Here is a 15,006-nt window from a genome sequence, read left to right as displayed (position 1 = left end):
CCTGGGGGGTGCTGGGGCCCTGGGGCACAGACCCTGCGGGGGAGTGGGGGCCAGCTAGGGTGGGCCTTGGGGCACAGAGCCGGCGGGGGGGTGTGTGTGTGGGCCGGCTAGGAGTGCAGGGACCCTGGGGCACAGAGCCGGCGGGGGGGCCGGGCTGAGGTCACTTTCTGCTCCCCCCCCTTTAGTGGTGAATTTATTTAAGTTCGGGTCCCTCGAGCAGCGTCTCAAGGCAAATGAGACTGAGCGGAGCCTGCCCTCTGCTGGCCGGAGCCGGAAATGCTGCAGCCCGAGCCCTGGGGAGGGGCGGGTCTCCGCAGGTTTCAGACGGGGCTGCTGAGTTTTTGGGGCCCCCAGGCTGGAAGCTGCACCTCCCCCGCCCCTGGGGCCGGGCCTTTCCAGCACCTACGACTCCCGCTGGGACCCTTGGGCGAGCAAGGCTGCCAACCCTCCCGGATTGTCCTGGAGTCTCCAGGAATAAGGAGACGTCTTTAGTTAAAAGATATGTCATGTGATGAAACCTCCAGGAATAGCCTGCCGAAAATTGGCAACCCTATGGGCGAGGCAGGTGCCGGATACAGGGGAGGACACACCCCGGGAAAGGCCAGGCTGGCTCAGACCTGGGCCCATCTACCGGGGTCTCCAGCAAGGGCTGGAGCCCGCGGCTCCAGAGAGCGCAGGCGGTTGAGGGCACCCTGCTCCCAGGCTAAAACTCCCACCTGACCCCCCGCCCCCACCGGAGACTGGACCCCAGGCCTGGCGTGGGAGGCTATGGCACTATGGGGGAGGGGAACCCCAGCTCGGTTGGGGATGCCCTCATTCCCCCAGTGAATTAGGATCTTTAACCCTCCTGGCTGGGGGGTTAGATCTGCAATGGGGCACCCAAGCCCCTTCCCCCCTGGGTGCAGGCAGCCCCTGGGAGGCCAGAGGTGGGTTTACACTGGCCTGCAGGGGCCCGCTGCGGACTTTACCCCGGAGGGAAATGGGGTGCAAAGGGGGGGCTGAGGTGGAAAGAGGGAAGGGAGGGGGTGGGGACATGGGCTGGGGGTGCTGGGAGGGGAGGAGCGCGCAGTGGGGGTGGAAGACTTGGGGGTGCAGGGAATGGGGGGGCCGGCAGTGGGGGTGCGCTGGGCCCCACTGTGACAGGAGTAAGAACGCCTGTCAGGGGCGCGCTTCGGAGAAGGGCAGAGGCGCGTTCCCGCTAGCGCCAGGTGGGGCGCGCCGCGCGCGGTTGGAGTTTCGCGCAGGTGAAAGGGCGGGAGCGCGCCCCAAGAGCGCGCTCAGGTGCACCGCGGCTGGTAGTGCGCTAGGACGCGCGTGCAGGATCCAGAGGGGTTACACACGGGAGCAAAGAAGAGGTTATCCGGGGACGCGCGCTGGGTGCACGGCGCGCCAGTGACCGCTGGCCGGGGCCCCGCGGGGGCGGCACCGGGGGGATGTGGCCGCCGCTCCCGGGGGACGGACTCTTAAAGGCGGAGCCGGGAGCCTGGCAGGGGCAGCAGCAGCGAAGGACCCGGCGGGGCGGGGCGGCCCAGTGGCTGGGAGCAGCAGGGGGACGCGGCCCGGGGCGCACGGCTGGCACCCAAGGGTCCCTGCACCAGGGGGCGCAGCCTAGCACCCAGGGTACCTGGGCAGGCCGGTGCCAGGAGAGGTCCCGGGTTCCTAGGGGCGGCGGTGCCAGGAGGGGTCCCCGGGCCCTAGGGGCGGCGGTGCCAGGAGAGGTCCCGGGTTCCTAGAGGCGGCGGTGCCAGGAGGGGTCCCCGGGCCCTACGGGCGGTGGTGCCCGGAGGGATCGCCGGTTCCTAGAGGCAGCCGTGCCCAGAGAGGCCCCGGGGGCGGCGGTACCAGGAGGGGTCCCCGGTTCCTTGGGGCGGCGGTGCCCGGAGAGGCCCCGGGGCTGTGGTGGGTCCCTGGCGCCGGACACATGCGGGAGCGCGGAGCCACGGGAGGCCGCTGAGCCGTCGGTCAGGCCCCGCGATGCCCTGGCACGGGCCGCTGGCGCTCAGCCTGCTCTGCCTGGCCTGCTGCCTGCTGCTGCCGGGCCTGGCGGCTTGCGGGCCGGGGCCCGCCGGGGCGCAGGCGACAGGCCCGGCGGCACCTGGTCCCGCTGCGCTACAAGCAGTTCGTGCCCAACGTGCCCGAGCAGACGCTGGCGGCCAGCGGACGGGCCGAGGGCCGGCTGGGGCGCCGCGCCGAGCGGTTCCGGGACCTGGTGCCCAACTACAACCCGGACATCATCTTCAAGGACGAGGAGAACACGGGGGCGGACCGGCTCATGAGCCAGGTAAGGGGCGGCCTCCCCCGGGCCCCCGCTGCTGCCCCGGGCCGCCCCTCGCCTGGGCTGGAGCTCCCCTGCGCCCCGTTACGCATTAACCCGGCCCCGGCGGCTGGTGCCCGGAGCCCGGGTGCTCTGCAGGGCGAGTCGGGGGCCGGAGCCGTCCAGGGACAAGGGGGAGCGGGCTGGGGGCTGCCCGGCAGCGGCACCTTTGGAGCTGGATCCCGGCTGGGGATCAGTTCCCAGTCCGTGTCCTGGGGGGGGCGGCCCGGACCTGCCTGCACCTTGTTCCCAGACCGGAGCGGCCCCGCTCCCCAGCGATTTGCTGCCCCTTCGCTCGGGGGTTGGCTGGGTTTAGAGCTCCCGGGGCTGCGTGGAGCTGCTCTGGCGGCTCCCCGACGCTGCACCCCCCCCCGCACCCCTCCCCGACGCTGCACCCCCTGCCGACCCCCTGACTCTGCACTCCCTGCACCCCTCCACGACTTTGCACCCCTCGACACTGCACCCCCGACCCCCGTCTCTGCACCCTCCCGCACCCCTCCCCGACGCTGCCCCCCCGACCTCCGACTCTGCACTCCCTGCACCCCTCCACGACGCTGCACCCCCCCGACACTCCCCCCCCGACTCTGCACCCCCCGACTCTGCACCCCCCCGACACTGCACCCCCGACCCCCAACTCTGCACCCCCACGCACCCTTCCATGATTCTGCACCCCCGACCCCTGACACTGCACCCCCCGACACTGCACCCCACCACTGATCCCTGACTCTGCACCCCCGCACCCCTCCATGACTCTGCACCTCCCGCCGACCCCCTGACTCTGCACCCCCGCACCCCTCGCCGACTGCACCTCCTGCTGACCCCTCCTCAACTCCCCCGGGACCTCTCCTGGACTCTGCATCCCCACCGATCCCCTGACTCTGCACCTCCCCCTCCCAACTCTGCACCTCCCTCCAGGGGCGGCTCCAGGCCCAGCACCCAAGCGTGTGCTTGGGGCGGCAAGCTGCGGGGGGCGCTGTGCTGGTCGCCGGGAGGGCGGCAGGCAGGGTGCCTTCAGTGGCATGACTGCAGGGGGTCCGCTGGTCCTGCGGCTCCGGTGGACCTCCCGCAGGCGTGCGGCAGAGCGCCCCTCTCGGCATGATGCCGTGCTTGGGGTGGCGAAATGTCTAGAGCCGCCCCTGCCTCCCGCCGACCCCCCGCAACTCTGCACCCCCCCACACCTCCCCCTGACTCTGCACCCCCTGACTCTGCACCCTCCTGAACCCGCACCCCCTGACTCTGCGCCCCGCGCACCCCTCCCCGACTCTGCACCTTCCATGACTCTGCACCCCCGACTCTGCACCCTGTGACCCCGCACCCCCCAACTCTGCACCCCCAACTCTGCACCCCCCCGCACCCCTCCCTGACTCTGCACCTTCCATGACTCTGCAACCCACCGACTGTGCACCCTGCACCCCCCGCACCCCTCCCCGACTCTGCACCCTCCTGGCCAGCTCCAGTTCAGCGTTTCCACCTCCTCAGAGCCCAGGTCATGCAGACTCCCCCATTTCACAGACAGGGACACTGAGGCACGGGCTGGCCTGGGCCCAGGTGATACGGGCATCTGTGCTAGATATAGGTATGGTGGCTCCCACTGCGCCCTGTGGCCCTCGCCTGGAATCTCCATGCTCCGTCTTCATGCCAGGGCCTGCTTCAGGGCTGAGCAAACGGGACAGACCCCCCTGTCTATGCCGGGTGCAGAGATTTGATCCCAGCCCCCTCCTCCCCAGGGACCCATTGGAGGCAATGGGGCCGAACCGAAATGAGAAAAATGAACATGAAGTGGTTTGTGAGACGCAATGGGGCGCCTGACCCAGCTGAGGGGTGGTGGTGCTGGTGAGATGGGGGGTGAATTAGAGCAGAGAAGCTGGGGTCTAGTTCTGGCTCTGGTATGGGTGGGGAGAGGTTGACCGATGTAATCCTGAAATGCCTCCCTTGAAGCCAGCCGGATTTACACCTGGAGAGGAGCTTGGGACCTGTCCCTGGCATCACCGTCTGACTCAGCCCCTGAATGTTTTGCATCCTGGTCACTTTCTCTTTGGCAGCAGTGTCTGGGTTGCCAGTGGGGGTGTGTGTGTGTGTGTGGGGGGGTCCAGCAGGGTCACCCCCAGGCACTTTCTCTCTCTGTCAGAACCCAGTGGAAACAGGCCCAGGGAGCTTCCCCTCATGTAGCCAGGCCAGGTCATGGCTCCCCTCCACCCCCGTCTTGGCAGCGAAGATACGGCCGAAGGGGCAGCTCCTGGGGCAGGGAGGGGGAAGAGCAGAGACCCCGCTGCAGCGCAGGCTGGGTGGGCAATGGGGGACAGGGACATCTCATTCCATTTCATGTCCCTGCTGAGGGCTCCATGACTTGCAGAGGAGGCGAAGTGGTGCTGGGACTCTGGCTCACAGTAAAGCTGTTGTTGGTCCCTCGAACAGCTCGGGGTTACATGCAGAGAGGCACTTTAATAACAGGGCCCAGGAAAACCTGCACCTGGCCCCCTGTCCACCCCCCCTCGGCCGTGTTCTCCAGGCTTTGAGACTCAGCCGACCCTGGGGACATTCACCGAGGGTTTCTGTGTTGCTCTGGTTTGTTGCAAAGGTTATGAGGAGATGACTGGCCCTGGGGCTTGGCCCCGGGAGACCTGGGCTCCAGCTGCAGCTCTGCCACAGATTGTATGAACACAAGTCAGTCATGCGGCTTCTCTGTGCCTCAGTTTCTCCACTGCACAAATGGGGATAACGGCACTGCCCTGCTGCCCAGGAGGTGCTGGGACAGTCAGGCAGCGGGGGGCAGATAAGTCCCTTGGATGGATGGAACAGCGCCCCTAACAGGTCTGTTAGCTGGGGAGTGGCTGGCTGGGGGCTGAAGGCTCCAGGCTGAAACATGCACAAAGCAGAGTTTCCGACCCCAGCACAGCTGACGGCGCTTTCTGCGTCCTTGGGCAGCGAGTTCCACGGGTGAGCGTAGTGCTAGCAACAGGTAGAAGTGGTTGGGCCAGGACTGGCCAGCTGTTCCATCAGCCCCACCCACCTAGGTTGACCCACATTGCAATGACAGGCGCCTGGCAATGAGCAATGTAACACGATGGAGGGGCTGCTGCTGTGCGGGAAGCCCTGGGCACCCTGGCCGAGGAGGTGCAGGCCTGTCTGGGGGCAGCCCTGGGGCCACTCTGTGCCCCAGAGAGGGGGACATGGTCGTGCCATGCCCCTTAGTTACCATACTTGGTGTAACCGCCCCCTAGGGTGGCCAATGCCAGGTCCCAACCGTGCCAGGGGAACTCTGCCTCCTGGGTTGTGCGAGCTGATGACATTTCAGCCTCTCATATGTCCGTGGGGGGGCACGCTGACTGCATCGCGGATTCATTTCCTCCTGCTGAGTCACCCCATGCCCATCGCCTGGGCAAGGGGGGAGGCTGGCAGCCAGACTGGGTCTAGATGGCACAGGATGGTGGGCGTGCCGGCTCTGGGAGCAGAATGAACTGGCTGTGCTGGAGAAGAGACAATGGGGCGTGGGGGCGCATGGAGAGCTCCAGGAACCGGGAGCGCCGGGGTGGGTGTTTCCTGCCACGGCGCTGGGGTGAGTCTGTGCTTGGCAAGGGGGCCACACTCCGGGGTGAACCAGTACCCTGGAAGATTCAGGCCTCAGCAATCCGGGAGTTGGGGGGTTGATGGGATGTGTCCAGAGCTGGTTGGAATCGGAGCTAGGACTCCTGGGTTCCGTTTGCAGCACTGGGAGGAGAGTGGGCACGTTAGTCCGTTACAGCCGGTCCTCATCCGCCAATTCAGCTCCATCCTTGGGGTTTGCACTGTGGGGATCCCCAGCGTATCAGTCACATGCCAGATGCTTCAGAGGGAGTGAACGGAACAGGGAATTAGTGAGTGATCCACCCCCTGTGGGCCAGGCCCAGATTGAGGGTCCCTCTCACGGTCTTCACTAACCTCAGTAATCTGGTGTCTTCCCTCACCCCCTGCTCAGCCCCTCTTCCAGGTCATTAATAACGGCTGGCTTCTATCCCTGCCAGCAGCCCGGACTCACTGGCTAGTTCCTGCCCTGCTCCGTGCCTCAGTTTCCCCAGCTCTGAAATGGGGATACCATGGTACCGATATGCCAGGGCTGCTCTGAGGCGTCAGGATGGTGCTTCGAGAGTCTTGGGTGATTTGGGTCACTGGGGCACAAGCAGTGCTGGGCAGGGTCTGGGCAGTGCCTAGACTCCCCTGCGGAGGGGTTTTGTGCTGGGGTGTTGCTCCCCCTCCCCTGCCCTGGCAGCACTTGCTGCTTCTCTTGGTTTCCCCATCCCCACCTCAGAGGTGCCTGAAAATGCCCCTATTGAGCTGCTCCGGGACCGTGCTCCTGGCAGCCTCTGGCCCTCAGATCCATGCAGCTGGTGACCTGCAGCTGCCTCTGCAGGTCAGAGCTCCCATGGCCACACAGCTGGGCTTGGCCGGCTGCCATGGCGGGTGCAGGGACTCCGAATGGCAAGCTACGGTCATGGGGCCCCGTACCCCACTGGGGCAAATGGGGGGCTGGGTGAGCTGGCAGGAGGGAAGTTCTGTGTCTCCCCATCCTGGGAGCGTGGGGCAGCGAGGGGGATGCTCTTGGCTGCCTGTTATCCTGTTGCCATGGTGCTGAAGGAAGCTGCCTAGGGCTCCCCCAGTCCTGGTCCTGGTCCAGGCAGCTTGGCTCTGTCTCCATTCTCTCTCCATCTGCCCTGCTCCCTGGCTCTTCCCCCTTGTTCTCCCACTCGATGGCTCTTTTCACTGCTTGCCCCTCTCTCCTTTCCAGGCTCCCGGCTCCGCTACCCGCGTGCCAGTCTCGCCCTCGTGCTATGAGAATAATGTCAAGGCTAGAGGAAAGCGGTTACTTTTTTCTTTATTTGATTATTCATTTAGTGATAAACCCTCTCCCAGCCGGAGCTTCCCGGGAGAGAGCAGCTGGTATGATTTCGCCTTGCTCCTGTCTTGCCTTCTTCTGGGCTGCTTCCCTGAGGCTGCCATGCTGGGGGCAGGGGCCAGGAGGGCATGGTGTCCTTGCTGGGGCAGGGCATTGGGGTATCTCGGGAGGGGGTTGGAAGGAACCCAGTTTTCAATAACCCCTAACTGCAGCCCACAGGCCTGCGGGAGGACTTGAAAGACTGCGATCCCCACTCTGCCGGCATGTGGCAGATCACCCAGGCAGAGAGCCCATCGCGCAGGCCACCCTCTGGGGTAGAACGCAGGAGCTGTTCCAGAGTCGCACACAAAAGGGATCACTTGCCCAGCACTGAGATGCAGCCTCCTCTGGGGTGGAGTGTGGCAGCTGGTTAAGAGCCATGCAGCTGTTTAGAACGAATATTATCCAGCTTGAAGTGTGGTGGCAGGTGGTGCTGCTGAGTGGAATTAGCCACCTTGCAATTTGGCTGCAGCACCCTGACTTTTATGGGGTGTCTGGCCACTAGGGTTCAGGCCTGGGAGTTCATCCATCCCTTGGCTGGTACCCCAGAAGGTGCCTCCCCCAGTCACTCTGTTCACCCCTATGGAAAGTGCATGCTATCGGGGGAATCCCCAGCCTAGGTGCATGTCAGGAGGGTGAGTCTAGCTAAAAGGGCCCCCCCAAACTCCCAAGCACTCCTCCCCCCAGGGGATATTCTGCTCTTCCTCCAGCCTGACCCCCTGGTGGCCAGCACAGCAACCTCTCCTGTGCACTGCTCCAGCCCCCACCCTTGCAGGGCCCCGATCCTGGTCAGTGGCTGCTGCAGTCCTGCAGGGGGGGAGTGGCTGTGGAGTGGGGTCCCATGGCTGCCTCTCCCACGGTGTACTTTCCCCCTTGCTGACACCGGCTGGGGGGGCAAGGCCGCTGAATGGGTCCTTTGTGGCAAAGCTGATGACTTTGCTGTTCTTTCCTTGTTGAACCGGAGGATTTGAAATTCTCGCCAAGTTAAGTAATTCTCGGGCTGGAAAACAGCTATTGTGCTGCGAGGCGAGAGAAGTGCAGCACATTCCTCTGCCGGCCCTTCCCTCCTCCCCTGCACGCCATCAATCTGACTTTGTTCCCTTTCTAGTTGGTTTAAATGCCACCCGCACCCCCCATCTCTCCGTCTGCCCCTCCTTTCGTTCCTTCCCCTCGCTGCTCCCCACCCACCCTCCCTGCCCGCAAGGCCTCGGCTCAGCTCTCTGGCTTTTCCTAGGCCTGACACTGGGTGGGTGCAGCCGCAGGTGGCTCAGCGCTGAAGGGGTCAGTGGAAGGAGCCCAGGGAGGGAGGGAAGAAGGAAGGAAAGTGGCTGCCAGGAGTGAAAACTGCAGGAGAGTTAATGACGCTTGGGGGGCAGATTTGGGGGAGGGCTGGGGGTGAAGAGCAGAGGCAGAGACTTGGCTGCGGCTTGTGTGGGGCAGGAGACTCGGGATGTTTGCTGCCACTCCACCTTTCCCTTTGCCTTTGCCTCTCTTCGCTGAGCGTATCTCCGCCTCTGCCTTTCGTTGCCAGTTGTTGCATTTCCACATGGGGAGGGAATTGAGCAGGATGCTGATTGTAATGTGCTGTTTGGTTTGTAAATCTGCTGTGCAGGGCTGGTGTTATACAGGGCTGCTCCGCCTCCACCAAGAGGTGGCTGCAGTTCTGTCCAGGAAGAATGAATGGCATAATAGATAAATAACCTGGAAATTGTTTGAGGACAAAGTGTACGTGGGTCTGCAGCAGGTTGGATGAATCTATGGGGCATAGCACCTTTCAGTCAAGAGATTTATTGCTTTGCAAAGCGGGGAAGGCTCCCCACGGTCCCTGAAAAGCAGTGTGACTGGCAGAGCGGATGTAGAACCCAGGAGTCCTGGTTCCCGCCCCCCGCTCATGGATTAGCCATTCCCTCTGGGCTGACCCGAGTTAATGAATCACCCATTAAGGAGCTGGTCTGTGTGTTTCTGGGGGGAGCTGGTGAGCGCTGGTTTCGACCGAGCCGGGGCAGACAGACCCAGTTTAATCTTTATTCTCTCTTTCAGCTTTGGTTCTTCAGCCAGACCCAGGCGTGTCGTGGCGCCATCCCTAACACGGCTCCGCGGGGGCCGTTGGGTGTCTGTGCCCTCCGGGGTTCCTGCCCAGGGCATTTGGTGCCAGCTTCTGGTGACAAGCCAGGCCCTGGAAAAAGGCCCCCCCTTGGTCTCACTGGAGAGCTCAGAACGTGGCCCAGTTTACCGCCACTGCGCTCTCTGTGTCCTCCGCTTCTCTTTCATTCGGTACCGATGCCCATCTCTGTGGGAGGGAGCTGGGCTCTGCTGAGGGGGCACAGGACTGAGGAGCCAGGCTCAAGGGGCCGGGGGGTAGAGCAGGAGGAGGGGAAGAGGCTGGTTCTGGCGAGCCAGCAGGGAGTGAGGGCAGCCAGGTGTGGCTGGGGGGCACAGGCGGGCGAAGGAGGGAGAGGGGGGCGGCGGGTGTCACACCTGGGGGGCACCGATTTCAGCTGGCAAAGGGACACCAGGAGAGCGCAGGGAAAATCGCACCTCAAGCCTTGTGCTGCAGATTCAGCTCCCAAGCTTGACAATGGGGTGGGGGTCACCACAGCCCCCTGCTTTTTGTCCCCTGCGGGAGCTCAGGGAGCCAGCCTGACTCAGTGGGTAGGGCACTGGGCGGGTGTTTCTATCTCTGCCAGTGCTGCTGCCCTGTGGCAATGTCCCTTCCCCTTTGTGGGCTAATTCCCTGCCCACCTGCGTCTGCCTGGTCCATAGGCCTTGGCTGGGCTGCAGGGACAAGCTGGCTCCAGGTGGCCCTTGGCGGCTAAGCCGGGGAAAGCTGCCTGCTGCCCTGGCCTCGGGCGGGTCTCCATGTGCTGAGTGCTGGAGCGAGGCCTTAGCCGTCGAGCTGCTGTGGGTGGCAGTGTCCAGCGTGGCAGTGCCCCTGTCTCTGCTGAAATCCCCTGAAAACCTGGGCTGCCTGCCCCGGCACCCAGTGGCACTGCTGATGCCAGTCTAGAGAAGGAATTAGGCTTGTGAACCAGCAAAGCTGTGGGACTATAGGAGTGCTGCTGCCTTTGCCTTCCCGTCTCCCCCGCTCACTGTCCCTGTCAGTGAAAATGGCCAGCTCCAAGGAATTAAAAATTGGCCGGAGGCCTGGCCTCTGCCCCCTGCAACAGCATCTCCATTGTCCTTCATCTGGGTGCACCCCAGCCAGTGGCGGCTCCAGGCAGCAGCGCAGCAAGTGTGTGCCTGGGCGGCAAGCTGTGGGGGGCGGCCTGCTGGTCACCATGAGGGTGGTAGTGAGGCAGCCTTCGGCGGCTCGCCTGCGGGAGGTCCACTGGTCCTGTGGATTCAATGGTAATGGCGGCGGGTACGCCAAAGCCGTGTGACCGGCGGACCTCGTGCAGAAATGCTGTTGAAGGCCGCCTGACTGCAGTGCTTGGGGTGGCAAAGAACATAGAGTCATTCCTGCCCCCAGTACCCCAAGTGGCAGCTGAGGCAGGGCAAGGCTGTCCAAATCTCTTAGCACATCCTTGGACCGCTCCTCCTCTGATGTCAGGGTCCCCGTTCCTCACAGCCCCACAGCCAGCTGTGCATTCTCCTCCTGTAATGCCAGCTCCCTTCTGTCTGCCCCACTGCCTCCCCCATGCCTCCGGAGCAGCAAGGGTTAACGTATGAGGAGAGATTAATGAGACTGGGACTTTTCAGCTTGGAAACGAGACGACTAAGGGGGGATCTGACAGAGGTCTGTAAAATCATGACTGGTGTGGAGAAAGTGAATAAGGAAGTGTTATTTACTCCTTCTCATAACACAAGAACTAGGTGTCACCATATGAAATTAAAAGGCAGAAGGTTTAAAACAAACAAAAGGAAATATTTTTTCACACAATGCACAGTCACCCGTGGAACTCCTTGCCAGAGGATGTTGTGATGGCCAAGACTATAACAGGGTTCAGAAAAGAACTAGCTAAGTTCATGGAGGATAGGGGTCCATCAATGGCTATTAGCCGGGCTGGGCAGGGATGGTGTCTCTAGCCTCTGTTTGCTGGAAGCTGGGAATGGGTGACAGGGGATGGATCACTTGGTGATTCCCTGCTCTGTTCATTCCCTCTGGGGCCCCTGGCACTGGCCGGCCGTTGTCAGCAGACAGGACCCTGGGCTGGATGGACCTTTGGTCTGACCCAGTCTGGCTGCTCTGATGGACGTGTTCTCCCTCGCCAGCGCTGCAAGGACCGTGTGAACGCGCTGGCCATTGCTGTGATGAACATGTGGCCCGGCGTGAAGCTGCGGGTGACGGAAGGCTGGGACGAAGACGGGCATCACCTGCCCGACTCGCTGCACTATGAGGGGAGGGCGCTGGACATCACCACGTCTGACCGGGACAGGGAGAAGTACGGCCTGCTGGCGCGCCTGGCCGTGGAGGCCGGCTTCGACTGGGTCTACTACGAGTCCAAGGCCCACATCCACGTGTCGGTGAAAGCAGGTAGGGGGGGACAGGGATCCTGGCTCTGCCACCATGCCGGATGTCCCGGACCCATGGCCTAGGGTGGCACGTGTTCCTTGATTTCTTCAGATTGGCGACTCCTTGTTTGAATTCAGAAGTTTGCTCCGTTCACCTGTAAGAGTAAAAAGTGTGTCGCTGTGGCTCAGTTGTGTGATTGCTCGGTGCGTGTGTTCTGAGCGGGGGGCAGCGCCAGCGAGTGTGTGGGGAGGGGGAGAGGGCAGATTTTCTTTGCCTTCATCTGAAATAAAATTTTCAACACCTCACGACCCCCTCAATTACCTTCTGTGCCCCCACTCCACACCCCCGGTGGGCAGAGCAGTAGGCTGGGTCTGTGGACGCCAGGGTTCTAGTCCCATCTCTGCCAATGACCCTGCTTTGTGACCTTGGTCAAGTCTCTTCCCAGCTCCACGCCTCAGCTTCCCTTCCCATCTGCTGCCTATACGGACTGTCGGCTCTTTGGGGCAAGCCCTGCCTCTCACGCTAGCGCTGTACAGCACCTGGCACAGTGGGGCCCTGATTTGCAGGGTGCTTCCAGGCACTGCAGTAACAGAAGCAGCAGAATTCCTTCCTCATCCCATTAGCGTTAAGGATGTCACAAAAATCTAACATGAAGAGAATCGTTCTTATGATTGTTGTAAAGAAATTCAGTGCAGAGAGGGTTCTTAGGAATTAGTATAGTAATACTAACTGCTAATTACTAACTAAATAATTAGCAATACTCACTAAAAATATTTTCAAAAAATCTCATCTTCCCTCCCAGACCCCTTCCAGCAGCCCCCGAAGGCCCCGGGCCTGCACTGATCCCAAGCCAAACTGAGAAGAAACAATGAGTGAGCCTGGGCAGGCTAGTGCTTGTCCCCAAGCCAGCACACGCTGGGCACTAGGACATTACCGCGCTGAAAATCCTCCAGGCTCGACTCCCCGCTTTGAGTGTGAATGATTTCCTGTGTGTTGGGTGACATGAGGAGAGAGACCGTGTGCTGTTGTAAACACCTGCTGCTTTGTCTCTTGAGAGCCAGTTTGTGTTTGTGTCATTTCGAAGCCCCGTTCAAGCCCCACTTCTTTGTCAGAGCTGTGATGTCTTTCCGCACACCCTGTCCAGTTCACTTGTGCTCCCTGCAGGCAGCAGACAAAATACTGCAGGGCCTATGTAAACAGGGGCTGTGGTTTGGGGCCTGATTCTCCAGTGCTCCGCACCTTGCACAGTTGGCTCTGCTGATGCAAAGTGAAACAGCTGGAGACCACAAGGGCGTGTTGTGTACTGGGGTGGCAACACCCCGAAGGGGCAGCACAATCAGACCCCTTGGTTTAACCTCCCAGTGCCAGAGCTGGGGGAGTGTCGATACATCTCAAGGTTTCCCCACCAGGCAGCCGCACTCTAAGGCAGGAGGAGAGAAGAAACTGTCTGTCAGGATTCTCGCTGAAGTCCCCTGTTAAACGGGGCGTTCCCAAGCTCCAGGCCATCTTGGTTTGTTCCTGGATTGAGCTCGTCAGGGGCAAGCACTTCCCTTCCCTAGAAGCATGACTGAGCTGGACGACAGAGTGAAGAGGCTCCAGATACGGGAGGTGCCCATGGCTCCCGCTGCCTTCACTGGAGGCTGAGAGTGCGCGGTGCTTCTCTGGAGCTGCTCTGCCCCTGGCATGAGCAGACATCACAAGCCTGGGTCTGTCTGAGCCGGGCTGGTCTCTGTGCTCCAGTGCAAACCCCAGCAATGATGTCCTGTGCTGGTGTGAGCCAGGCATTGTGCTGGATTAAACTGCCCCTGTGCAAGCCCTGTTTTCTCCTGGTGCACCAGCTCTGCTTGGGGGAGGACTTGCACCATGGGAGTGAGGCAGGTGCCAATATCCCCCACGTGGACAGGCTGTGGGCAAGATGCTGATGCCCGCCCGCCCCGTGCCTCCATCGGGGTGTTTTCTGACCCACGCGTGCTGCAGTGCTGATGGGACCCTCTGTCTTTCCGCAGATAACTCCCTGGCCAGCAGGGCCGGCGGCTGCTTCCCGGGCCACGCCGTGGTGACGCTGTGGAGCGGCCAGCAGAAGGGGCTGTCAGAGCTGCGCCCTGGTGACTGGGTGCTGACCGTGGACCGGAGTGACCAGGTGGTCCCCACCGAGGTGCTGCTTTTCCTGGACCGCGACCTGCACCAGCGCGTGTCCTTCGTGGCCATCGAGACGGAGAGCCCCGCCCACCGGCTGCTGCTCACGCCCTCCCATCTGGTGTTCGCTGCCCAGGCCCCGGCCAATGGCACGGCCAGCTTCTTGCCTGTCTTTGCCCGGCGGGTGCGGGCGGGCGACTCGGTGCTGGCCCACCACGCTGGCAGACGTGGGCTGCAGCCAGTTCGGGTGCTGCGGGTGTTGCAAGAGGAAGGCGTGGGGGTGTTTGCCCCACTGACATCACATGGGACCCTCCTGGTCAACGGGGTGCTAGCCTCCTGCTACGCCGTCCTGGAGAGCCACCAATGGGCTCACCGCGCCTTCGCCCCCCTCCGGCTCTTCCACGCCCTCCTCTCACTGCTGCCCCCCAGTGGGGAGGCCAAGAACTGCAGTGCGCCGGAGACAGGCATGCACTGGTACTCACGGCTGCTCTACGAGCTGGCGTGGGGGGTGCTGGGCCAGGACTCCCTCCACACCTAGCGACCGCGTTAAAGTCACTGACTCAAACAAAGTTACTGCACCAAACTGGAAGCAGGAGGCGCTGGACCGAGAGCAGCTTCCAAGCTTTATTCCAAGTGCCTTGGGATCCCTGCAGACCTGGGGGTCGGGATGGGAACCCCGGCCTTTGGGGGGCGGAATGGGAAGCTGGGCCCCCAGCAGGGGAGCGAGGGGGTACTTGGTTCCTTGTTACAGTGGTCCGGGGATTGTTCGCAGAGATGCACGCAGACTGGGGGGGGCGGGGGGGCGGTGTCCCACCACCAGCCCCGAGCGGGTGGGTCTACACTCAGCAGTGTCACTCTGGTGCCTGCTCCTGTGCCCCGGCCCTGTGTGACTGGCACCGTAACCACTCCCCTGCAGGGCGTCTGGCCCCTGCTGCGGGGAGCTGATGCTGGCCCTCTGTATCTGCTTCGTGACACCCCTGGTGTAGGGGTGACCCTGTCTGGAGGGGGTGGGTGAGCCCCAAACCACACCTTTCCCCAGTGCCTGTATTTATTGCTTCACTTAACCAGCATGACTGGGCCTGGACTCGCTGCTTTCCCTGCTCGAGATGAAATCTCGAGGCCGGTTTGGGGGCGCTGAGCAAGGGGCAGACTTGGTCGCGGAGGGTTTGCTAAAAACAGCCCAGGAGCTGGGCT

At 62.5% G+C, this 15,006-nt stretch overlaps 1 protein-coding gene across 1 annotated transcript; it reads left to right on the top strand.

Moving 5' to 3' along the window:
* The first annotated feature begins 1,974 nt into the window (after positions 1-1,974).
* Positions 1,975-14,350, top strand: DHH (desert hedgehog signaling molecule). The gene is given in 4 exon segments (XM_032785660.1): positions 1,975-2,057; positions 2,059-2,281; positions 11,436-11,697; positions 13,683-14,350. Coding segments are annotated over 4 exon segments (1,236 nt in total).
* The last annotated feature ends 656 nt before the right edge of the window (positions 14,351-15,006 follow it).

Source organism: Chelonoidis abingdonii, chromosome 26, assembly GCF_003597395.2.
Source record: "Chelonoidis abingdonii isolate Lonesome George chromosome 26, CheloAbing_2.0, whole genome shotgun sequence".
Classification (NCBI taxonomy): Eukaryota; Metazoa; Chordata; order Testudines; family Testudinidae; genus Chelonoidis; species Chelonoidis abingdonii.
The sequence above is the reverse complement of the archived record's forward strand: the minus strand, read 5'-3'. Positions and strand labels throughout refer to the sequence as shown.